General features: G+C 48.6%; 1 protein-coding gene across 1 annotated transcript in view; it reads left to right on the top strand.

The window, feature by feature from the left end:
- LOC149440239 (C-type lectin domain family 10 member A-like) overlaps window positions 1–26,281 on the top strand; it is a 54,023-nt gene extending 27,742 nt beyond the window's left edge. Inside the window, exons 4-7 of the mRNA XM_089658878.1 lie at window positions 2,611–2,913; window positions 12,367–12,512; window positions 17,367–17,458; window positions 25,575–26,281. Of these exons, the coding sequence (XP_089515004.1) occupies window positions 2,611–2,913; window positions 12,367–12,512; window positions 17,367–17,458; window positions 25,575–25,773 (740 nt within the window). The 3' untranslated portion in view covers window positions 25,774–26,281. The remainder of the gene's footprint in view (window positions 1–2,610; window positions 2,914–12,366; window positions 12,513–17,366; window positions 17,459–25,574) is intronic.
- Window positions 26,282–27,071: the final 790 nt, after the last annotated feature.

Genomic DNA, 27,071 nt, shown 5'->3' with positions numbered 1-27,071 from the left:
ATATAAATACTGTATAATAATAATAATAATAATAATAATAATAATTATTATAGTACATCCCCTCTATCATCATTTACGCCCTCTAATGGTGAACTTTATATTGCACTTTTTATTCTTATATTTAAAACTATCATCTTTATTTGAATAATTAAAACTTCTCAATAAAATAAAATAAAATAAACACCATGTATAAATAAAACTATTCTGTGAAGAGTTACGTATATCTGTATATTATTTTAAACCCACTTGGTGCCTTTCTAAAACATTTTATATATCTTATTTTAATAAATTAATATACAGTATATACTAAAATATTCAGTCAAAATGTCCCGGGTCCAGCATCAGTGAGGATACAGATGGCCTCAGGGTTGGTGATCAGTAGGAGAAAGAGTAATGTCCCATCATTGGTGTCAGTGGGAGTAATAGTACTTCATTGTTGGGGTCAGTGGGAGGAATAGTGCCCCATCATTGGTGTCAGTGGGAAGAATAGTGCCCATCAATGGTGTCAGTGGGAGGAATAGTGCCCCATCATTGGTGTCAGTGGGAGGAATAGTGCCCCATCATTGGTGTCAGTGGGAGGAATAGTGCCCCATCATTGGTGTCAGTGGGAGGAATAGTGCCCCATCATTGGTGTCAGTGGGAGGAATAGTGCCCCATCATTGGTGTCAGTGGGAGGAATAGTGCCCCATCATTGCTGTCAGTGGGAGGAATAGTGCCCCATCATTGGTGTCAGTGGGAGGAATAGTGCCCCATCATTGGTGTCAGTGGGAGGAATAGTGCCCCATCATTGCTGTCAGTGGGAGGAATAGTGCCCCATCATTGGTGTCAGTGGGAGGAATAGTGCCCCATCATTGGTGTCAGTGGGAGGAATAGTGCCCCATCATTGCTGTCAGTGGGAGGAATAGTGCCCCATCATTGGTGTCAGTGGGAGGAATAGTGCCCCATCATTGGTGTCAGTGGGAGGAATAGTGCCCCATCATTGGTGTCAGTGGGGGGAATAGTGCCCCATCATTGGTGTCAGTGGGAGGAATAGTGTCCCATCATTGGTATCAGTGGGAGGAATAGTGTCCCATCATTGGTGTCAGTGGGAGGAATAGTGCCCCATCATTGCTGTCAGTGGGAGGAATAGTGTCCCATGATTGGTGTCAGTGGGAGGAATATTGCCCCATCATTGGTATCAGGAAGAGGAATAGTGCCCCATCATTGGTGTCAGTGGGAGGAATAGTGCCCCATCATTGGTGTCAGTGGGAGGAATAGTGTCCCATTATTGGTGTCAGTGGGAGGAATAGTGTCCCATCATTGGTATCAGTGGGAGGAATAGTGTCCCATCATTGGTGTCAGTGGGAGGAATAGTGCCCCATCGTTGGTGTCAGTGGGAGGAATAGTGCCCCATCATTGCTGTCAGTGGGAGGAATAGTGTCCCATGATTGGTGTCAGTGGGAGGAATAGTGCCCCATCATTGGTGTCAGTGGGAGGAATATTGCCCCATCATTGGTATCAGGAAGAGGAATAGTCCCCCATCATTGATGTCAGTAGGAGGAATAGTACCCCATCATTGGTGTCAGTGGGAGGAATAGTGCCCCATCATTGGTATCAGTGGGAGGAATAGTGCCCCATCATTGGTATCAGTGGGAGGAATAGTGCCCCATCATTGGTGTCAGTGGGAGGAATAGTGTCCCATCATTGGTGTCAGTGGGAGGAATAGTGCCCCATCATTGGTGTCAGTGGGAGGAATAGTGCCCCATCATTGGTGTCAGTGGGAGGAATAGTGCCCCATCATTGGTATCCGTGGGAGGAATAGTGCCCCATCATTGGTATCCGTGGGAGGAATAGTGTCTCGTCATTGGTGTCAGTGGGAGGAATAGTGCCCCATCATTGGTGTCAGTGGGAGGAATAGTGCCCCATCATTGGTATCAGTAGGAGGAATAGTGTCCCATCATTGGTATCAGTGGGAGGAATAGTGCTCCATCATTGGTATCAGTGGGAGGAATAGTGCCCCATCATTGGTGTCAGTGGGAGGAATAGTGTCCCATCATTGTTGTCAGTGGGAGGAATAGTGTCCCATCATTGGTGTCAGTGGGAGGAATAGTGTCCCATCATTGTTGTCAGTGGGAGGAATAGTGTCCCATCATTGTTGTCAGTGGGAGGAATAGTGTCCCATCATTGGTATCAGTGGGAGGAATAGTGCCCCATCGTTGGTGTCAGTGGGAGGAATAGTGTCCCTATCATTGGTGTCAGTGGGAGGAATAGTGTCCCATCATTGGTATCAGTGGGATGAATAGTGTCCCATCATTGGTGTCAGTGGAAGGAATCGTGCCCCATTGTTGGTGTCAGCGGGAGGAATAGTGCCTCATATCACTAGGAGCAATAGTGCCCCAAGGGCCGGATAAAGGCTAGCAAGGGGCCACATCCAGCCCTCTGGCCACAGTTTGGACACCCCTGATCTACAAGGTCCGTTGCAATGTTATGGCTGATTTTTTTCATCATGATGTCTACGTGTATGCTACAGACTCCCTCCAACGTCCACAGAGCCAAAAGGCAGATCGAGTATTTGAACTTCTCCAGAGTCTTGTCCTTATTACGTCATTCTCTCTGTGTCACATGCTGCAGATGTCCAGCAGTCCAATGATTTCCAGCAGTTGGTGAGCGATCAAGAGACAATGAGGAGCAGCATGACTCAGAGCCTCAGAAGTGGAGAGGACCTCCTGGAATTGGTGAAGAAAAAGCTGGTGACCACCGAGAGTGACCTGGAGAAGACCCGTCTGGAGCTGGAGAAGGCAGTCCAGGGTATTATGGATCTGAACAGCTCTCTGCTGCAGTGCCAGTGGGAGGAACAGAATTCTAAAGCTGAAAAACAAGCAGTGGAGGAAACGCTAAAAGACGCAAAGTCCAAACTGGACAAGTACGAAAAAGGTACTACAGGTATTCAAATCTGGTTTCTTTTTGGAAATCCTCCACTTCAACATACACACTTACCTCAGTGCTACGTTCTTTACATCCTTCACCCAACATCATCATTGCACTGGCCTCAGCTGTGCAGTGTATCCACAAAGACTTGTATGGGACCATCTCTCAAGCTCCTCTGGCCTCGAGAGGTTGCCCTATAGAAGTCCAAGAGGACTACTGCACAGGAACAATGGAGTGAAGAACGTAGACCGAGGCCACAGCATCAAGGTAAGTATGCATGTTGGGGATTATGTAGGGAGGTACTTTAGGTTGGGGAAGTGGCAGGAATTTTCTTTCTTATCAAGAAATCATTCCATCACAAATCCAAAATACAAGGGGCATTTGAATCAAATCGGGACTCTTAAAGGTAAAAAAAGTGGAGGGATTGGCAGAGAGGGGTGAAGGACACTGAATGGAGGCCAGTGGAGGGATTGGCAGAGAGGGGTGGAGGACACTGAAAGGAAGCCAGTGGAGGGATTAGCAGAGAGGGGTGGAGGACACTGAATAGAGGCCAGTGGAGGGATTGGCACAGAGGGGTGGAAGACACTGAATGGAGGCCGGTGGAGGGATTGGCAGAGAGGGGTGGAGGACACTGAATGGAGGCCAGTGGAGGGATTGGCAGAGAGGGGTGGAGGACACTGAATGAAGGCCAGTGGAGGGATTGCCAGAGACGGGTGGAGGACTCTGAATGGAGGCCAGTGGAGGGATTGGCAGAGAAGGGTAGAGGACACTGAATGGAGGCTAGTGGAGGGATTGGCAGAGAGGAGTGTAAGACACTGAATGGAGGCCGGTGGAGGGATTGGCACAGAGGGGTGGAGGACACTGAATGGAGGCCAGTGGAGGGATTGGCAGAGAGGGGTGGAGGACACTGAATGAAGACCAGTGGAGGGATTGGCAGAGAGGGGTGGAGGACACTGAATGGAAGCCAGTGAAGGGATTGGCAGAGAGGGGTGGAGGACACTGAATGGAGGCCAGTGGAGGGATTGGCAGAGGGGGGTGGAGGACACTGAATGAAGGCCAGTGGAGGGATTGGCAGAGGGGTGGAGGACACTGAATGGAGTCCAGTGGAAGGATTGGTAGAGAGGGGTGGAGGACACTGAGTGGAGGCCAGTGGAGGGATTGGCAGAGGGGGGTTGAGGACACTGAATGAAGGCCAGTAGAAGAATTGGCAGAGAAAGGTGGAGGACACTGAATGGAGTCCAGTGGAAGGAATGGTAGAGAGGGGTGGAGGACACTGAGTGGAGGCCATTGGAGGGATTGGCAGAGAGGGGTGGAGGACACTGAATGGAAGCCTGTGGAGAGATTGTCAGAGAGGGGTGAAGGACACTGAATGAAAACCAGTGGAGGGATTGGCAGAAAGGGGTGGAGAACACTGAATGAAGACCAGTGGAGGGATTGGCAGAAAGGGGTGGAGGACACTGAACGGTTGGTAAGGGGGATGAGTCTGGCGGCAGCATTCATGATGGACTGGAGGGGGGATAATCTATGTAAACGTCATCCAACGAGGATCGAGTTGCAGTAGTCAAGACTAGAGATGACCAGGGAGTGAATTGGGATCTTTGTGGTGTCATTGGTTAGGAAGGGGCGTATTTTGGAGATGTTGTGGAGGTTGAAATGGCACACTTTGGACATTGATTGGATGTGGGGCACGAAGGAAAGGTCAAAGTCTAGGATTACAACTAGCACCCTGGCATGAGGGGAATGACCAACGGAAATCCCACCTGAAAGAGGAGTGTAGGAGTTGGTGTTGTATGTGATGCTGACAATGCACTGAGAAAGGTAAGAGGGGAACCAGGAAAGAGCAGAGTCATGGAGGCCAAGGGAGTGGAGTTTACTGAGGAGGAGAGGGTGGTCAACTGTGTCAAAGTGAGGGGAAAGGTCTAAAAGTATGAGTGCGGAGTAGTGACCATTGGTTGGGATGACTACGGAGCAGTGGCCATTGGTTGGGATGAGTACGGAGTAGTGGCCATTGACTGGGATGAGTACGGAGTAGTGGCCATTGGTTGGGATGAGTACGGAGTAGTGGCCATTGGTTGGGATGAGTACGGAGCAGTGGCCATTGGTTGGGATGAGTACGGAGCAGTGGCCATTGGTTGGGATGAGTATGGAGTAGTGGCCATTGGTTGGGATGAGTACGGAGTAGTGGCCATTGGTTGGGATGAGTACGGAGTAGTGGCCATTGGCTGGGATGAGTACGGAGTAGTGGCCATTGGTTGGGATGAGTACGGAGTAGTGGCCATTGGTTGGGATGAGTACGGAGTAGTGGCCATTGGCTGGGATGAGTAAGGAGTAGTGGCCATTGGTTGGGATGAGTACAGTTTACTGGCCATTGGTTGGGATGAGTACGGAGTAGTGGCCATTGGCTGGGATGAGTAAGGAGTAGTGGCCATTGGTTGGGATGAGTACAGTTTACTGGCCATTGGTTGGGATGAGTATGGAGTAGTGGCCATTGGTTGGGAGGAGTACGGAGTAGTGGCCATTGGTTGGGATGAGTACGGAGTAGTGGCCATTGGTTGGGGTGAGTACGGAGTAGTGGCCATTGGTTGGGATGAGTACGGAGTAGTGGCCATTGGTTGGGATGAATGTTGTGGGTGGAAGCCAGACTGTAGAGCAGGGGTGTCAAACTGGTGGCCCTCCAGCTGTTGCAAAACTATAAGTCCCATCATGCCCCTGCCTTTGGGAGTCATACTTGTAACTGTCAGTCTTGCAATGCCTCATGGAACTTGTAGTTTGGCAACAGCTGAAGAGCCAGTTTGACACCCGTGCTGTAGAGGATCAAGAAGGTTGTTGTCACTGAGGTGGCAACTCACACGTTTATGGACAAGGCTCTCAAGAAGCTTGAAGGCAAACAGGAGTAAGTAGATGGACCTTAAGTTATTCAACAGGTGGGGTCCAGCGAGGGATTTTTAGGTATGGGGTAACCAGTGCATGTGTGAGCAGGGAAGGGAAAGGCGATGGTGGGGAGGGAGAGGGGAAGGTGAGGAGGGAGAGGGGAAGGTGGGAAGGGAAAGGCGACGGTGGGGAGGGAGAGGGGAAGGTGGGAAGGGAAAGGCGAAGGTGGGAAGGGAAAGGCGAAGGTGGGGAGGGAGAGGGGAAGGTGGGAAGGGAAAGGCGAAGGTGGGAAGGGAAAGGCGAAGGTGGGGAGGGAGAGGGGAAGGTGGGGAGGGAGAGGTTGAAGATGTGGGTTGGAGAGTTTATGATGGAGCAGGAAGGAGTTCTAAAATGCAGACAGGTATTCCAGGCTTGTTGGACATCATTGGTGCAGTGCCTGGAAACCAAGACTTCTGTGGCCTGGGAATCAGAAACCAACTAAAGGGTTATAGTGAGGTGGGCCACAACGGAAACAAAAATGCTCCACTGAATAAAATTTATTTTATTTTTTCATTCATTTTATAATTAATTTAATTTATTATAAAATATTTTAGAAATGCTACTACAACCAGCCCAGAGGTGAAAGACCATCGTTTTTTTTTTTGTTAGGGCTCTTTCACACGGGGAGGACCTGTTTAGCGGAGCCACTTGCTCAGCGGTGGGATCTCTCCACTGATCCCCGCTATGATCTCTCTGCTGATCCCTGCTGAGATCTCTCCGCTGACCCTGGCTGAGATCTCTCCACTGATCCCCGCTATGATCTCTCCACTGATCCCCGCTATGATCTCTCCACTGATCCCCGCTATGATCTCTCCACTGATCCCCGCTATGATCTCTCCGCTGATCCCCGCTATGATCTCTCCACTGATCCCTGCTATGATCTCTCCGCTGATCCCCGCTATGATCTCTCCGCTGATCCCCGCTATGATCTCTCCGCTGACCCCGGCTGAGATCTCTCCGCTGATCCCTGCTATGATCTCTCCACTGATCCCCGCTGTGATCTCTCCGCTGATCCCCGCTGAGATCTCTCCGCTGACCCCAGCTGAGATCTCTCCGCTGATCCCCGCTATGATCTCTCCACTGATCCCCGCTATGATCTCTCCGCTGATCCCCGCTATGATCTCTCCACTGATCCCCGCTATGATCTCTCCTCTGATCCCCGCTATGATCTCTCCGCTGACCCCGGCTGAGATCTCTCCGCTGATCCCTGCTATGATCTCTCCGTTGATCCCCACTATGATCTCTCCGCTGATCCCTGCTATGATCTCTCCGCTGATCCCCGCTGTGATCTCTCCGCTGATATCTCTCCGCTGACCCCGGCTGAGATCTCTCCGCTGATCCCCGCTATGATCTCTCCACTGATCCCCGCTATGATCTCTCCGCTGATCCCTGCTATGATCTCTCCGCTGATCCCCGCTGTGATCTCTCCGCTGATCTCCGCTATGATCTCTCCGCTGATCCCCGCTATGATCTCTCCACTGATCCCCGCTGAGATCTCTCCACTGATCCCCACTGAAACCTCTCTGCTGATCCCCGCTGAGATCTCTCCGCTGATCCCTGCTATGATCTCTCCACTGATATCTCTCCGTTGATCCCCACTGAGATCTCTCCGCTGATCCCCACTGAGATCTCTCTGCTGATCCCCGCTGAGATCTCTCCGCTGATCCCCGCTATGATCTCTCCACTGATCCCCGCTGATATATCTCTGCTGATCCCCACTGAGATCTCTCCGCTGATCCCCGCTATGATCTCTCCACTGATCCCCGCTGATATCTCTCTGCTGATGCCCACTGAGATCTCTCCGCTGATCCCCACTGAGATCTCTCCGCTGATCCCCGCTGATATCTCTCCATTGATCCCGGCTGAGATCTCTCCGTTGATCCCCGCTGAGCAAGCGGATGACAGCTGTGTCCGGTCTGCTGTGCAGAGCAGACACAGACCTGCTCACTCTCCTCAATGGGCGGTCGGATGAAAATGGACCGCCTGTCTGTTTTCATCTAATCTGATCCGACAGACAGGAGGGGAATTGGACCCCATCCATCTGTTTTTGGTAGATTGGATGTCAGCGAGTGTAAATAGATACATGTCCGTTTACACCTGCTGCTCCATAGAGGAGAATGGAGGTTTCCGATCGGGTTTGCTTGAAAAACGGGCAGGCAGACCGGATCGGAACATTTGTGTGAAAGAGCCCTAATGCCCCTTCACACGGGCGTTCCATTTTTTTTGAGCAGTCCAGTTACATTTTTTCCACGAAAAAACGGATCGGTTCACATCAGTTTTTCATCAGTTTACATCCATTTTTCATCCATCTACATCTGGTTTTTTTTGTCTGTTTTTCATCCGTTTTTGTCCATTTACATCCATTTTTGTCTATTTACATCCCTTTTCATCTGTTTACATCAGTTTTTGTCCATTTTATCCATTTACATCCATTTGCATCCATTTTTCATCCGTTTGTGTCCATTTACATCCATTTTTGTCAATGTACATCAGTTTTTCATCCGTTTTCTGTTTACATCCATTTTTCATCTGTTTGTTTCCGTTCACATCCATTTTTGTCCATTTACATCCGTTTTTCATCCACTTACATCCATTTGTGTCCGTTTACATTTTTTTTTGTCCAATTTTTATCCGTTTACAGACGTTTTTGTCCATTTACATCCGTTTTTTGTCCATTTTTATCCGTTTGTGTCCGTTTACATCTGTTTTGTCCATTTACATCCATTTTAATCCGTTTACATCTGTTTACATCCGTTTTCATGCATTTACATCTGTTTTTTGTCCATTTATATCTGTTTACATCCGTTTGTGTCTGTTTACATCCATTTTTGTCTATTTACATCCCTTTTCATCTGTTTACATCAGTTTTTGTCCATTTTATCCATTTACATCCATTTGCATCCATTTTTCATCCGTTTGTGTCCATTTACATCCATTTTTGTCAATGTACATCAGTTTTTCATCCGTTTTCTGTTTACATCCATTTTTCATCTGTTTGTTTCCGTTCACATCCATTTTTGTCCATTTACATCCGTTTTTCATCCACTTACATCCATTTGTGTCCGTTTACATATTTTTTTGTCCAATTTTTATCCGTTTACAGACGTTTTTGTCCATTTACATCCGTTTTTTGTCCATTTTTATCCGTTTGTGTCCGTTTACATCTGTTTTGTCCATTTACATCCATTTTCATCCGTTTACATCTGTTTACATCCGTTTTCATGCATTTACATCTGTTTTTTGTCCATTTATATCTGTTTACATCCGTTTGTGTCTGTTTACATCCATTTTTGTCCATTTACATCTGTTTTTCATCCATTTACATCTCTTTTTCTCCATTTACATCTGTTTTTTATCCATTCTTTTTTCTTTTAACTGAAGAAAATAGGGGTTTTTTTACGTTAAAAAAACATTTTTTTTTTATATGCAAATACAAAGTACAATTAAAAAAATTTAAAATGAAATTGTGTGTAATGCTAACCCCCCCCCCCCTTCACCCCGGAGGAGCCGTTTGTATTTTTGCTCAGGTTTCCCCTTGCTTCACCCCGCAGCCAGGCACAAAGTATTTTTTTGCTGGTTGTCTCCAATGACCAGTCTAGGGGATGTTGGTTTTTGGGGTTTTAGATCTGGGGATAGGGATGGGGGATGTAATAGGATACTCCAAGACTAGAACTCTTCACACTGTGGACCTCTAGCTGATCTCTCTGCTTTCAGCCAGGACTTCAGCAACGCACAACTAAGGGATCAGCTCTTAGTTGTGCTTTGCTGAAGTCCTGGCTGAAAGCAGATCGCAGGCGTCCCTCTACTTTGTAACAACAAGTAGTTTAGGAGTCGGCCAAGTCCCTTCTTCAGTAGTAGTAGTTACAGGGCTGAGCTGCTCAGGTACAAGCCCGTTACGGCAGACTGTGGCAGTCCAAACACAATAGAACCGAGCAAAGTCCTTTGCAGTATGTCCATTGGACAAGCTCTTCAGGAAACTGGCCCAATGTTCCCTTTCTGAGACCCACGCTGACTATTGAGCACCAGAGGGGTAGCCAAGCACCCCCAAGCATACCTCCCAACTGTCCCTGAACCACCGGGACCCTCCCGGAAACTGAACGCTGTCCCTCAGTCCCTCAGATACAGGCAGAATCCCGCAGCCTGGTGGGAAATCCTTCTCTAATTGGACCGGCTGGTTGTTTTGCATCATGGTGATTGGCTGAAGCTCAAAGCAATCCTCCTATAACTCTTTGTCCTGTGGGGGCGGGGTCAGATCCTGGTCTAGGCTGACGCCCAGGAGGTACTTTCTAGTGGAGTAGAGCCGGCGAGTGAGTCTGATGCAAATTTTTCTGGAGTATCCAAAGATGTTGCAGTGTCCTGGGAGATGGCAGAATGTTTTCAGGTGAAGGCCGGGTCTGTGCAAGCGTGGCCACCTCATCCCTATAAACCGAACACATATTAATGACACGGGTTGTGTGGCCTCACTTACTGCAGACAGGCACTAGGGGAGACTAATGACCGCCTTACTCACAGAACCCGTGTCATTAATGTGGGCTCAGCTTGAAAGGGATGAGGTGGCCACCATACTGTGCTAAGGTTCCCTGCCCCCCCCCCCTTCCCTCCCTCCAATCCTGAGCTCTCCAACCCCCCCTGCCCCTCCATCCTGAGCTATATGTCCACTCCTTCCATCCTAAGCTTTCTGTCCCCCCCTCTCCCTCCCATCCTGAGCTCTCTGTCCCCCCCTCTCCCTCCCATCCTAAGCTCTCTGTCCCCCCCTCTCCCTCCCATCCTGAGCTCTCTGTCCCCCCCTCTCCCTCCCATCCTAAGCTTTCTGCACCCCCCCTCTCCCTCCCATCCTAAGCTTTCTGCCCCCCCCCCCTCTCCCTCCCATCCTGAGCTCTCTGGCCCCCCATCCCTCCCATCCTGAGCTCTCTGTCCCCCCCCCTCCCATCCTGAGCTTTTTGTCCCTCCTCCATCCCTCCCATCCTGAGCTCTCTGTCCCCCCCCTCCCATCCTGAGCTTTTTGTCCCTCCCCCTCCCTCCCATCCTCAGCTCTCTCTCCTCCCCCCCATCCTGAGCTCTCTATCCCCTCCTTCCATCCTGAGCTCTCTGTCTCCCCCTCCCTCCCATCCTGAGTTCTCTGCCCTCCCCCCTTCCTTCCCATCCTGAGCTCTCTCCCCCCTCCCATCCTTAGCTCTCTGTCTCTCCCCCCCTTCCATCCTGGGCTCTCTGTCCCCCCTTCCGTTCTGAGTTCTCTACCCCCCCTCCCATCCTGAGTTCTCTATCCCCCCTCCCATCCTGAGCTCTCCATCCCTCCCTTCCTTTTCATTCTAAGCTCTCTATCCACCCCTCCCATCCTGAGCTCTCTATCCCCCCTCCCATCCTGAGCTGTCCATCCCCCCCCCCCTTCTCTTCCATCCTGAGCTCTCTGTCCCCCCATCTCATCCTGAGCTTTCTGCCCCATCCCCTCTCATCCTGAGCTCTCTGCCCCCCCCTTCCTACCCTGATCTTTCCATCCCCCCTCCCATTTTGAGCTCCCTGTCCCCCCCTTCCCTTCCTGTGCTTCCTGTCCGTCCGTCCCCCATTGTGAGCTCTCTGTCCCCCCCTCACATCCTGAGATCTCTGTCCCCCCTCCCATTGTGAGCTCTCTGATCCCCCCATCCTGAGCTCTCCATCCTGAGCTCTCCATCCTCCCCCCATCCTGAGCTCTCCATCCCCCCCCCATCCTGAGCTCTCCATCTTCCCCCCTCCCTTCCTGAGCTCTCCATCCTCCCCCCCCCCCTCCCATCCTGAGCTCTTCATCCCCCCCTCACATCCATCCTGAGCTCTCTGTCCCCCCCCCTCCCATCTTGAGCTCTCTGTCAACCCTCTTCCATCCTGAGCTCTCTGCCACCCCTCCCCTCCCACTCTGAGCTCTCTCCCTCCCCCCTCCCCCGCTCATCCTGAGCTCTCTTTTTAAATATTTTTACTGGATATGTTTAATAGCAAAAAGTTTTTTCTTCAAAATTGTCGGACTTTTTTTATTTATATTGCAAAAAAAATAATGCACAGGTGATCAAATACCACTGAAAAAAAGCTAAATTTGTGGGAAAAAAAGGACATAAATTTAATTTGGGTGCAGCGTCGCATGACCGCGCAATTGTCAGTTAAAGTAACGCAGCGTCAGAATGCAAAAAATGGCCTGGTCAGGAAGGGGGGGGGGGGGAAGCCTCTGGAGGGCGAGGGGTTAATTCCGCTTTAACTGCTGCTCAGGGTTCTGGGCTTCACCACAATGGCCGCCTCCGGCAAGATGAATCCGGAGCAACGCTGGAGACAATTTACGGCACACGCTCATGTTGGAAGCAGAATTCTTCACATGGAATGTATGTTTCTTGCTAAAGAATATTTTTTTTTTTATCAGTTGTTATGAGTAAAGTTCCACTTTTATGTACACTTTGTGGGGACTACAAATACCTAGAATAGTTACAATACATTGAAACCCCTCAGAGAATGATTTACTATTGATATCCCCCCCCCCCCATCCCCACCCAGCAACCTCACTAACTGCCTCTTCCGGGGTTTCTGTTCCAGTCTTGTGTCCTGAAGGATGGATCCATTTTGGAATGAAATGTTTCTGGTTTTCCAATGAAAAGAAAACATGGGAAGTTGGTGAAGAAGATTGTCGAAGCAAAAATTCCCAACTGATTGTTGTGCAGCAGAATGACCAAGAGCTAAAGGTAATTCCAACTAAAAATATATATATATATACAGCTGTGTTGAAAATACTAGCAGTCAGACATCACTAACCGGATCAATCACTGTTTTTGGTGGAAATGATATTTCTACGCGGCAAATAATTTCCTAGCAGGTGTAGTAGAGTCATAGAAATCCAACAGACCCAACAGTCATGACATGCATGCTGCTGATTCTGTGTCATTGAATCACTCATTGAAAGGGGCGTGTTCAAAATAATAGCCGTGTGGAGTTCTATTAGTGAGGTCATTCATTCTTTGAAAAACAGGTGGCAATTATTGCCCTTATTTAAGGAAGGAAGGCAGCAAATGTTGGACATGCTGGTTACAGTGCATTTCTCTCTGAAATTCTGAGGAAAATGGGTGGTTCCAGACATTGTTCAGAAGAACAGCGTACCTTGATTAAAAAGTTGATTGGAGGGGAAAACATATAAAGAAGTGCAGAAAATGATCGGCTGCTCAGCTAAAATGATGGCAAATGCTTTAAAATGACAACCAAAACCTGAAAGACGTGGAAGAAAGCGAAAAACTACCATTGGAATGGATAGAAGAATAGCCAAAATGGCGCGGACTCAGCCAACAATCAGCTCCAGGAAGATGAAAGAAGGTGTGACGTTCCCTGTGAGGACTCAGCCAACAATCAGCTCCAGGAAGATGAAAGAAGGTGTGACGTTCCCTGTGAGGACTGTTACAATTAGAAGACGCCGATGTGAAGCCAAGCTATCTGCAAGAAGCCCCCGCAAAGTCCCACTGTTGGGAAAAAGACGTGCTGAAGAGGTTACAATCTGCCAAAGAGCACATTGACCGGCCTAAAGAGAAATGGGGCAACATTTTGTGGGCTGATGGAAGTAAGATTGTTCTTTTTGGGTCTAGTGGCCAGAGACAGTTTGTCAGACGACCCCCAAACACTGAATTCAAGCCACAGTACACTGTGAAGACCGTGAAGCATGGTGGTGCAAGCATCATGATATGGGGATGTTTCTCATACTACGGTGTTGGGCCTATTTATCGCATACCAGGGATCATGGATCAGTTTGAATCCATCAGAATACTTGAAGAGGTCATGCTGCCTTATGCTGAAGAGGAAATGCCCTTGAAATGGGTGTTCCAACAAGACAACGACCCCAAACACACCAGTAAACGTGCAACATCTTGGTTCCAGACCAACAAGATTGACGTTATGGAGTGGCCAGCCCAATCCCCGGATCTTAAACCAATAGAAAACTTGTGGGGTGACATCAAAAATGCTGTTTCTGAGGCAAAACCAAGAAATAGAGAAGAACTGTGGAATGTGGTCCAATCATCCTGGGCTGGAATACCTGATCACAGGGGCCAGAAGTTGGGGGACTCCATGCAACACAGATGTACAGCAGTTCTCAGAAACAGTGCGACTACAACCAAATATTCATGAAGTCATTCAAAGGAAAGCAAAATCTTCAAACATTTCTCAGTTTATATAGTGAATGTTGGAGTTTGTAAAGAAGAATACAAACACGGCCATTTTTTTGAACCATCTAATATTCACTTTTCTTCCATTTTTAGAGGAACAACACAAATTTGATGTATTTTTCTTCATGTTGTGATTTGGAATAGAATGTGTCGTGTTCCCAATGCATTTGTGTGGATGGAAATAAAAGGATTAGAAGGATTTGCAGCTTTATTCACTTTTTTTCAACACACTGCTATTATTTTGAACACAACTGTGTATATATATAGTGCCTGGAGAAAGTCTTCCTTCCTCTGGAAATGTCCCCCATGTTGTCATGTTACAATGTATTTATTGGGATTGGATGTGATGGACCGACACAAAGTGGCACATAATTGTGAAGTGGAAGGAAAATGAGAAATGGTTTCCAACATTTGTGACCAATAAATCTGTGAAAAGTGTGGTGACATTTGTATTCAGCCCCCTTTACTCTGATCCCCCTAACTAAAATCTAGTGGAACCAATTGCCTTCAGAAGTCACCGAATTAGTAAATAGAGTCCCCCTGTGTGTCATGTGATCTCAGTATAAATCCAGCTGTTCTGTGAAGACCTCAGAGGTTTGTTAGAGAACATTAGTGAACAAACAGCATCATGAAGGCCAAGGAACACACAAGACAGGTCAGGGAAAAAGTTGTGGAGACAAATAAAGCAGGGTTAGGTTATACAACAATTTCCCAAGCTTTGACCGTCTCACGGAGCACTGTTCAATCCATCATCTGAAAATGGAAAGAGTACGGCACAACTGCCAACCTACCAAGACATGGCCGTCCACCTAAACTGACAGGCCGGGCAAGGAGAGCATTCATCAGAGAAGCAACCAAGAGACCCATGGGAACTGTGGAGGAGCTGCAGAGATTCACAGCTCAGGTGGGGGAATCTGTCCACAGGACAACTATTAGTCGTCACTCCACAAATCTGGCCTTTATGGAAGAGTGACAAGAAGAAAGCCATTGTTGGAGGAAAGCCATAAGAAGTCCCGTTTGCAGTTTGTGAGAAGCCATGTGGGGGACACAGCAAACATGTGGAAGAAGGGGCTCTGGTCAGAGGAGACCAACATGGGACTTTTTGGCCTAAAAGCAAAACGCTATGTGTGGTGGAAAACTAACACTGCCCATCACCCTGAACACACCATCCCCACTGTGAAACATGGTGGTGGCAGCTTCATGTGGTGGGGATGCTTTTCTTCAGCAGGGACAGGGAAGCTGGTCAGAGTTGATGGGAAGATGGATGGAGCCAAATACAGGGCAATCTTAGAAGAAAACCTGTTAGAGTCTGCAGAAGACTTGAGACCGGGGCGGAGGTTTCCCTTCCAGCAGGACAACGACCCGAAACATCCAGCCAGACCTACAATGGAATGGTTCCGATCAAAGCATCTTCATGTGTTAGAATGGCCCAGTCACAGTCCAGACCCAAATCCAATGGAGAATCTGTGGCCAGACCTGAAAATTGCTGTTCCCAGACGCTCTCCATCCAATCTGACAGAGCTTGAGGGATTCTGCAAAGAAGAACGGGCAGAAATGTCCCTCTCTAGATGTGCAAAGAGACATCCCCAAAAAGACTTGCAGCTGGAATGGCAGCCAAAGGGGGTCCTACAAAGTATTGACTCCGGGGGGCCGAATACAAATGTCACCACACTTCTCACAGATTTATGGGTCACAAATGTTGGAAACCATTTCTCATTTTCCTTCCACTTCACAATTATGTGCCACTTTGTGTCGGTCCATCACATCCAATCCCAATAAATACATTGTAACATGACAACATGGGGGGAGGGGATACATTGTAACATGACAACATGGGGGAGGGGAATACATTGTAACATGACAACATGGGGGGGGATACATTGTAACATGACAACATGGGGGGGGGAATACATTATAACATGACAACATGGGGGACATGGGGGGAGGGGAATACATTGTAACATGACAACATGGGGGGGGGGATACATTGTAACATGACAACATGGGGGACATGGGGGGGAGGGGAATACATTGTAACATGACAACATGGGGGGGATACATTGTAACATGACAACATGGGGGGGGGAATACATTGTAACATGACAACATGGGGGACATGGGGGGGAGGGGAATACATTGTAACATGACAACATGGGGGACATTTCAGGGGGGAGGGGGGATACATTGTAACATGACAACATGGGGGACATTTCAGGGGGAGGGGGATACATTGTAACATGACAACATGGGGGACATTTCACGGGGGAGGGGGGAATACATTGTAACATAACAACATGGGGGAGGGGGATACATTGTAACATGACAACATGGGGGACATTTCAGGGGGGAGGGGAATACATTGTAACATGACAACATGGGGGACATTTCAGGGAAGAGGGGAATACATTGTAACTTGACAACATGGGGGACATTTCAGGGGGGAGGGGAATACATTGTAACATGACAACATGGGGGACATTTCGGGGGGGGATACATTGTAACATGACAACATGGGGGACATTTCAGGGGGGGGGGATACATTGTAACATGACAACATGGGGGACATTTCAGGGGGGAGGGGGATACATTGTAACATGACAACATGGGGGACATTTCAGGGGGGAGGGGGAATACATTGTAACATGACAACATGGGGGACATTTCAGGGGGGAGGGGAATACATTGTAACATGACAACATGGGGGACATTTTAGGGGGGAGGGGGATACATTGTAACATGACAACATGGGGGACGTTTCAGGGGGGAGGGGGATACATTGTAACATGACAACATGGGCGACATTTCAGGGGGGAGGGGGACTTTTTCAAAGCACTGTGCGTGTGTATATATATATATACATATACTGTATACAGGGCTTTTCTTCAGCGGGGGTGTGGGGGAACGCACCTCCAGCACTGAATGTACATATGTAATGGGAAGGGATGCTGTAGGATCTATTGTTGCTGGCTGCTGGGGGAGAGAATTTGTGTGGTTGTCTATTGTTGCTAAAAGAGATGTACTGTTGGGGAGGTTCTATTGTTGCTGTCTGTTGGGAGATCTATTGTAGCTGCTGGGGGTATCACTGGGATGGTATTTAGTTTTGGGGTGCATTGTTGCTGGAGGAATCTGTTGTTGCTGGTGGGGGGGGGTCTGGTGGGGGGTGATTGGTGGGGGGGGGGGGTGGAGACAAGATGTGACTCTAGAAGAAGCCCCGACTGTATATTATAAACAATATTTTCTGTTCTATCACATGTGACATGTTGCCTCTATGCAGGGCTGGATTATACTGATGGGGTATTTGTTGTGGCTCCTGTGACGGTTCAGGACGAGGTGTTTGTTGGCTGCACTTACTCCACCCGACTTCATTCAGAGATTGTTTATTATTTCTAGGATTTCTTGTCGGGGAAAGGAGAATTCTGGGTTGGAAAGGCACTAATATGGAATTATCCACAAGAGTGGAAGTGGCCCAGCCGATATGAATCGTAAGTATGACATCGCGGCAACATGGCAGATGTCCAGCATTTTCCAGCATAAAGATCGTTCTTCATATAGCTGCATCCTTGGCAACCAGCGATGCCATCAGGTCTCAGTCATTTACTGGCCAGGAATCCCCCGTGTAGACAAAGGGCGATAGTATGACATCACTGACAAAATATAGTCACACGGCCATTTTTGCGGCCATGACATGAATCCAATATGCCTGTGGCCTGAGTCTTCCCACAAAATTCTTTCCACAAAGTTGGGGGCATGAAATTGTCCAAAATGTCGTCTTGAGAGTTCCTTTGACTGGAACTAGGGGGCCAAGCCCAACCCCTGAGAAACAGCCCCACACCATAATCCCCCCTCCACCAAACTTTACACTTGGCACAATGCAGTCAGGCAAGTACCGTTCTCCTGGCAACCGCCAAACCCAGACATGTCCATCAGATTGCCAGAGAGAGAAGCGTGATTGGTCCCTCCAGAGAACACGTCTCCCCTGCTCTAGAGTCCAGTGGCGGCGTGCTTTACACCACGGCATCCGACGCTTTGCATTGCACTTGGTGATGGAAGGCTTGGATGCAGCTGCTCGGCCATGGAAACCCATTCCATGAAGCTCTCTACGCACTGTTGTTGGGCTCATCTGAAGGCCACACCAAGTTTGGAGGTCTTTAGCTATTGACTCTGCAGACAGTTGGTGACTTCTGCGTACTGTGCGCTTCAGCATGCGCTGACCCCGCCCTGTCATGTGACGTGGCCTACCACTTGGTGGCTGAGTGGCTGTTGTTCCCAGTGGCTTCCACTTTGTTATAATCCCACTAACAGTTGAGCGTGGAATATTTAGTAGCCAGGAAATGTCACGGATGGACTTATTGCCCAGGTGGCCACCTATCACAGGACCACGCTTGGAGTCACTGAGCTCCTGAGAGCAACCCATTCTTTCACCAATGTTTGTAGAAGCCGTCTGCATGCCAAGGGGCTTGATTGTATACACCTGTGTCCATGGAGGGGATTGGAACACCTGAATCACATGATATGGAGGGGATTGGAACACCTGAATCACATGATTGGGAGGGGATTGGAACACCTGAATCACATGATATGGAGGGGATTGGAACACCTGAATCACATGATTGGGAGGGGATTGGAACACCTGAATCACATGATATGGAGGGGATTGGAACACCTGAATCACATGATTTGGAGGGGATTGGAACACCTGAATCACATGATTGGGAGGGGATTGGAACACCTGAATCCAATGATTTGGAGGGGATTGGAACACCTGAATCACATGATATGGAGGGGATTGGAACACCTGAATCACATGATTGGGAGGGGATTGGAACACCTGAATCACATGATTGGGAGGGGATTGGAACACCTGAATCCAATGATTTGGAGGGGATTGGAACACCTGAATCACATGATATGGAGGGGATTGGAACACCTGAATCACATGATTGGGAGGGGATTGGAACACCTGAATCACATGATTGGGAGGGGATTGGAACACCTGAGTCACATGATTGGGAGGGGATTGGAACACCTGAATCACATGATTGGGAGGGGATTGGAACACCTGAGTCACATGATTGGGAGGGGATTGGAACACCTGAATCCAATGATATGGAGGGGATTGGAACACATGAATCACATGATTTGGAGGGCGGGGACAATACTTTTGGCAATATAGTCTATCTGGTATCACCGCAAACAACACAAGTAGGAAAATGTATGTTTTTTTCATGGTGGGTCACAGTAATGGCAATAAATATACCACCACACTTTAATAGTGTTTTTTTTTACTTTTTGAACCAGCTTACTTTTGATGATAAGAACATCCAGGCAATATCCATTACTATTTATCGCCAAATAAAAGTCCAATACAGTTGTGCTGAAAAGTTGCCCCCCCCCCCCCCCCTCGGAGAATCTGTAATATACAAGATGGACCATTTTTAAAGAAAACACGAGTGAGCCGGCAAAGCCCATTTCTTTTATTTCTTCTGGGACTCACATTCTGTAACTGGAGGTGATAACAGATTGGCCCAATCAGAAAACAAAACATGACAAAAAGTAAACCAATGAAATGCCCTTCCCCCCCCCCCCCCCGTTCAATAGTCTGCACCCCCTTAGTTCTTAATATTGTGTAGTGCCCCCTTTAGCACCAATGACAGCGTGCCGTCTTCTGTAATAGTAGTCTATGAGGCCCCCAAATTGTTGCAGGTGGTAGAGCTGCCCATTGGTATGGCGGGTCCAGGTCATGCAAAGTCTTTAGTGGTGTCAGGGTTCTGTCCACAGTACAAGTTCTGGGAGACCTGGCAATCCTGCCAGTAACCTGCGTGGCCGCAGAAGTGCAGGTTGGCGAAGACCCAATGCGCATTGGCACACGGACACGAGCCAGAACACGCATGCGCAGTGGTGCATAGTTGCACATGCATTGGCTCAGTTTGGTGCCAGACGGCCTTTATAAGGAGGCTCACCACTCCCTCAAGTTGCTGGTTGATCTCTGGCTCCTCAGTACCATTGTCTGTGTTCCTTGCTTTAGTGCTTTCCCGTTATCGACCCGGCTTGCTGTTGGACCTGTCCTCTCTGCCTGACTCCTGACCTGACCTTGGCTTGGCTAACGGATATTCTCTCCTGCTCCTCTGTGCATGACCCCGGCTAGTCTACTGACTACATCGGCTCCAATCTCCACCTGGCACTTGACCTTGGCTTTGAACCGGCTACTCTGTGTTCCTCTGTTTCCCTGAAGGCCTGCATACCGCCCACAGGCGCCACCTGTCTGCAGACACCATCCCAGTGCATATACCGCCCACAGGCGCCACCTGTCTGCAGACACCATCCCGGTGCATATACCGCTCACAGGCGCCACCTGTCTGCAGACACCATCCCGGTGCATATACCTCTCACAGGCGCCACCTGTCTGCAGACACCATCCCGCTGCATATACCGCCCACAGGCGCCACCTGTCTGCAGACACCATCCCGGCGCATATACCGCCCACAGGCGCCACCTGTCTGCAGACACCATCCCGGCGCATATACCGCTCACAGGCGCCACCTGTCTGCAGACACCATCCCGGTGCATATACCGCTCACAGGCGCCACCTGTCTGCAGACACCATCCCAGTGCATCAGCTGTGCTCCTGGGTGTACTCCTGACCAGCACTCCTACAGGCGACCCGTGCTACTTTGGGCCTGACTCCTTCTGTCCCATATCCAGGGGAGTCTGGAACTTAGCCGCAAGGGAAGCCCTCTCTCCATTGGCCTCCATCACCAGGTACGTGATAGGAGGTCTTGCATGAACCGCATGTCTCAGATCTCCCCAGAGTGGCTCGATGATATGAAGGTCAGGAGACTCTGCTGTAACCACTGGAGGGTCAACTTGGCCGTGTGCTTAGGATTATTGTCCTAACCCTTGGAAAATCCAAGAGCGCCCCATATGCAGATTTTGTACAGAAAAATGCAAATTGTCTGCCAGTATTTTCTGATAACTTGCTGCATTCATCTTGCCATCAATTTTCATAAGATTCCCTGTGCTTTTAGAGCTCACGCACCCCAAAAACATCAGTGAGCCACCACCATGGCATACTCAAGGCTTTGGATATCTTTTTATATCCTTTTTCATCTTTATAAGGTTCCATTCCCTTGTTACGCAGGTCTTTTGACAGTTCTTTTCTGATCCCCCCATGGCTCAGTATCTAGCCTGCTCAGTAACACACTCACTGACTATTTATACACAGACACTAATTGCAATTTAAAAAGCCAAAGATGTGGGAGATTAACCTTTTAATTGCCATTGTACCCCATGTGTGTCGCCTTGTGTGTCTGTACCAAGGTTGAACCTTCCAATGGGTGGAGACTTCTGATCCGGGGGCAGAGACTTCTGATACGGGGGGGCGGAGACTTCTGATCCGGGGGGGCGGAGACTTCATACAGTGGTGCCCAAACTTTTGCAGTCGCCATTTTTTTGTTTTCTGTTATTTTGAAAGTGTAAATGATGGAAATAAAATCTAACTTTTGTTGACATATTATAAGAATGTCTAATCTGTAATTTGATGCCTTTTGGAGATTTTTCCATCTTTCCTTGGCTTCTTTATGCACATTAATACACATTTTTAGCTGGGGTGCCCAAACTTTCCATCCCCACTGTATATATATCAGACACTCATCCGGGATAAGAGTCTGGTATGGATCCTGAGAGTCCCTATCCCTCCGTTTACAAAAAGGGCAAAGAGGCCAGAAACTGTCATTTCCCAGAAATTTAGACACGCGGTCCGTTCCGACCTCCCGTCCTGTTTTTGGTACGCCTTCCTCCCCCATGGAACGCATCCTGATCAGTGGGAGTGTCCCTCCGGGCCCTATATATAGATGGCGGTTCGTCCTGCTGGGGGGGGGGAAGTAAAAAAAAAAGTCAGGGGGTGTAATGACAACACTGTGAGTCACTGAGAGCCTGTCACACGGTGTCACGACCTGGGAAACACAAGTATGTATCAGACTGACACAGAACCTGTCGTCCTTATATCAGATGTCCCTATCAGAGTCCCTCTTTAAATCAGGAGTCCTCATCAGAGGCCTCCTTTACATTGAGTTCCCATCAGCTTGCCCCCTTACATCAGGTTTTCCCATGAGAGTGCCTCCATCAGAGTTCACCCTTGCATCAACTGTCTCCAACAGAGTGCCCCCTTACACCAGGGTCCCTATCAGAGTACCCCTTACATCAGGTGTTCCCATGAGTGCCTCCTTCAGAGTTCCCCATATATCAACTGTCTCCAACAGAGTGCCCTCTTACATCAGGGTCCCTATCAGAGTGCCCCCTTACATCAGGGTCCCTATCAGAGTGCCCCCTTCCTCAGGGTCCCTATCAGTGTGCCCGCTTGCATCAGGGGTCCCCATCAGAGTGCCCCCATCAGAATGCCCCCTTACATCAGGGGTCCCTATCAGAGTACCCCTTACATCAGGTGTTCCCATGAGTGCCACCTTCAGAGTTCCCCATATATCAACTGTCTCCAACAGAGTGCCCCCTTACATCAGGGTCCCTATCAGAGTGCTCCCTTATATCAGGGTCCCTATCAGAGTGCTCCCGTCCTCAGGGTCCCTATCAGAGTGCCCGCTTGCATCAGGGGTCCCCATCAGAGTGCCCCCATCAGAATGACCCCTTACATCAGGGGTCCCTATCAGAGTACCCCTTACATCAAGTGTTCCCATGAGTGCCTCCTTCAGAGTTCCCCATATATCAACTGTCTCCAACAGAGTGCCCCCTTACATCAGGGTCCCTATCAGAGTGCCCCCTTACATCAGGGTCCCTATCAGATTGCCCCCTTCCTCAGGGTGTCTATCAGAGTGCCCGATTGCATCAGGGGTCCCCATCAGAGTGCCCCCATCAGAGTGCCCCCTTACATCAGGGATCCCTATTAGAGTGCCCCCTTGCATCAGGGGTCCCTATTAGAGTGCCCCCTTGCATCATGGGTCCCCATTAGAGTGCCCCCTTGCATCAGGGTCCCTATCAGAGTGCCCCCTTACATCATTTGTCCCCATAAGAGTGCCCCCTTACATCAGGTGTCCCCATCAGAGTGCCCCCTTACATCATTTGTCCCCATAAGAGTGCCCCCTTACATCAGGTGTCCCTATCAGAGTGCCGCCTTACATCAGGTATCCAATCAGAGATCCCATCAGAGTGCCCCCTTACATCAAGTGTCCCCATCGGAGTGCTTCCCTTATATGGATTGTACCCATCTGTGTCCCTCCTTATTTCATCTGTCTGCATGAGACTGGCCCATGGACTAGTGGATGCATTTTCGGAAATACAGTAGGCGCCCCCGAAGTTGACTTCCCATTGGCTGTCCTGGGTCCCAATGTCATGATTGCCCAACTTGGTGGTGATACCAAGAATGTGGCCCAATGACACCAATGATGGGGCACAGTTCATCCCAATGATACTAAGAATGGGGCCCAATGACACCAATGATGGGGCACAGTTCATCCCAATGATACTAAGAATGGGGCCCAATGACACCAATGATGGGGCACAGTTCATCCCAATGATACTAAGAATGGGGCCCAATGACACCAATGATGGGGCACAGTTCATCCCAATGATACTAAGAATGGAGCCCAATGACACCAATGATGGGGCACAGTTCATCCCAATGATACTAAGAATGGGGCCCAATGACACCAATGATGGGGCACAGTTCATCCTAATGATACCAAGAATGGGGCCCAATGACACCAATGATGGGGCACAGTTCATCCCAATGATACCAAGAATGGGGCCCAATGACACCAATGATGGGGCACAGTTCATCCCAATGATACCAAGAATGGGGCCCAATGACACCAATGATGGGGCACAGTTCATCCCAATGATACCAAGAATGGGGCCCAATGACACCAATGATGGGGCACAGTTCATCCCAATGATACCAAGAATGGGGCCCAATGACACCAATGATGGGGCACAGTTCATCCCAATGATACCAAGAATGGGGCCCAATGACACCAATGATGGGGCACAGTTCATCCCAATGATACTAAGAATGGAGCCCAATGACACCAATGATGGGGCACAGTTCATCCCAATGATACTAAGAATGGGGCCCAATGACACCAATGATGGGGCACAGTTCATCCTAATGATACCAAGAATGGGGCCCAATGACACCAATGATGGGGCACAGTTCATCCCAATGATACCAAGAATGGGGCCCAATGACACCAATGATGGGGCACAGTTCATCCCAATGATACTAAGAATGGGGCCCAATGACACCAATGATGGGGCACAGTTCATCCCAATGATACCAAGAATGGGGCCCAATGACACCAATGATGGGGCACAGTTCATCCCAATGATACCAAGAATGGGGCCCAATGACACCAATGATGGGGCACAGTTCATCCCAATGATACCAAGAATGGGGCCCAATGACACCAATGATGGGGCACAGTTCATCCCAATGATACCAAGAATGTGGCACAATGACACCAATGATGGGGCACAGTTCATCCCAATGATACCAAGAATGGGGCCCAATGACACCAATGATGGGGCACAGTTCATCCCAATGATACCAAGAATGGGGCCCAATGACACCAATGATGGGGCACAGTTCATCCCAATGATACCAAGAATGTGGCACAATGACACCAATGATGGGGCACAGTTCATCCCAATGATACCAAGAATGGGGCCCAATAACACCAATGATGGGGCACAGTTCATCCCAATGATACCAAGAATGGGGCCCAATGACACCAATGATGGGGCACAGTTCATCCCAATGATACCAAGAATGTGGCACAATGACACCAATGATGGGGCACAGTTCTTCCCAATGATACCAAGAATGGGGCCCAATGACACCAATGATGGGGCACAGTTCATCCCAATGATACCAAGAATGGGGCCCAATGACACCAATGATGGGGCACAGTTCATCCCAATGATACCAAAAATGGGGCCCAATGACACCAATGATGGGACACAGTTCATCCCAATGATACTAAGAATGGGGCCCAATGACACCAATGATGGGGCACAGTTCATCCCAATGATACCAAGAATGGGGCCCAATGACACCAATGATGGGACACAGTTCATCCCAATGATACCAAGAATGGGGCCCAATGACACCAATGATGGGACACAGTTCATCCCAATGATACTATGAATGGGGCCCAATGACACCAATGATGGGGCACAGTTCATCCCAATGATACCAAGAATGTGGCCCAATGACACCAATGATGGGGCACAGTTCATCCCAATGATACCAAGAATGTGGCCCAATGACACCAATGATGGGGCACAGTTCATCCCAATGATACCAAGAATGGGGCCCAATGACACCAATGATGGGGCACAGTTCATCCCAATGATACCAAGAATGTGGCCCAATGACACCAATGATGGGGCACAATTCCTCTCACTAACATCATAGATGGGGCATTGTTTACTCCCACTGATGCCGGGTCATTTTCTGGTCTGGCCACCCCCCTCCTAAAGTCTGTAGGACAGTAAATCGGCCCCTTGCTTAGAATGTTCGGAGACCCCTGCCTTAAATATAATCACTCACATAAAAGTGTGTAACGTGGTTTCCTTTTTGTTGATCTTTAGACGGATGAAGGATGCTTGTTGGAAGATCGTTGGAGGGAACCTGCATGGTGTGCGGTGTGAGGACTCCAGTAGATGGATCTGTGAGAGGAACCTCGTCTTGACTGAACTGAAGAAGTGGAATAATTATGACAATTATTTGACACTGGAATTTGATTTGGGAGATAAACAATACTATTGTACCAAAAAGCCCAACATGTAGGACAAACCTCAGAGAGACGAGACGGGACAATGTATTGTCCTCCTGAAATCCCTACAATTACAGCAGCTTGGATGATCATCAGGAGACCCACCATACCTGGAGGACTTTGTGATGACTGCCTATCGGGACCCCGATCAATACACAACCATCACTGTCATATTACAGTCAGGGGCCTGCTAATTAAACATTCATTGGACAATTGTTACAGGCATGTGCATGACCAGCAAGATATCCCCGGATTCTGTATATGATGTTTGCCTATGATCTTGAGCTCCATCTAGTGGCCGTAATGCAGTATATCCCTGAAACTCCTCAATTAGGAAAATATCACATGATGGCCACTAGATGGAGCTGATGACAATAGGAAATACACATATTAGACAAACTATGGGGATCATTCATTGCAGATAGGCCAATCTTGGGGCATTTTTGAACCTAAAATCATTTTTCTTGTTTCAATCATGTACAGATATACTGTAGTATGTAAACAATTGCGTAGTACTCCGTTTTTCTTGTGCCTGATACATAGGAATACAGAGCTCGGCACATTGGGATTGTTTCCATAGATCCAACATTTCCACCCCTCTGTGCCTGCTGTTGACCAATCCTAGTACTTCTTGTTGCAAGGTGGATTAGGATATCTGCCCATATGGAAGAAAGATATATTTGAAATGCTACAATTTTGGCCATATTCAATATATTTCCATATATATACAGTGAAGGAAATGCGTATTTGCTCCCCTGCTGATGCTGAATGTTCGCCCCTCACACAGAAATGATCGGTCTAACAATGGAATGTTCGGTGTAACACTGAGAGACAGAATACAACAACAAATTCAGCAGAAATGCATCTAACAAATGATGACTGATCTGCATGTTCATGGGGGAAAGAAGGATTTGATCCCCTATCATTCAGCAGGATTTCTGGCTCCCAGGTGTCTTTCATACAGGTAACAAGCTGAGATTAGAAGCAGTCTCTTAAAGGGAGTGCTGCTAATCTCATTGTGTTACCTGTATAAAAGACACCTGTCCACAGGAGCAATCAAACCATCAGATTCCAAACTCTCCACCATGGCAAAGACCAAAGAGCTGTCCAAGGAGGTCAGGGACAAGATGGTAGACCTATACAAGGCTGGACTGGGCTACCAAACTATGGCCAAGCAGCTTGGTGAGAAGGTGACAACAGTTGGTGCAATCATTCACAAATGGAAGAAACACAAAACAAGTGTCAGTCTCCCTAGGTCTGGTGCACCATGCAAGATCTCACCTCGTGGAGTGTCAATGATCATGAGAACAGT

The sequence above is a fragment of the Staurois parvus genome, unplaced genomic scaffold, assembly GCF_062004578.1.
Source record: "Staurois parvus isolate SC_StPar_1 unplaced genomic scaffold, SC_StPar_1.0 ptg001108l, whole genome shotgun sequence".
NCBI lineage: Eukaryota > Metazoa > Chordata > Amphibia > Anura > Ranidae > Staurois > Staurois parvus.
Note: the sequence above shows the minus strand (reverse complement) of the source record. Positions and strands in the feature narration are given on the sequence as shown.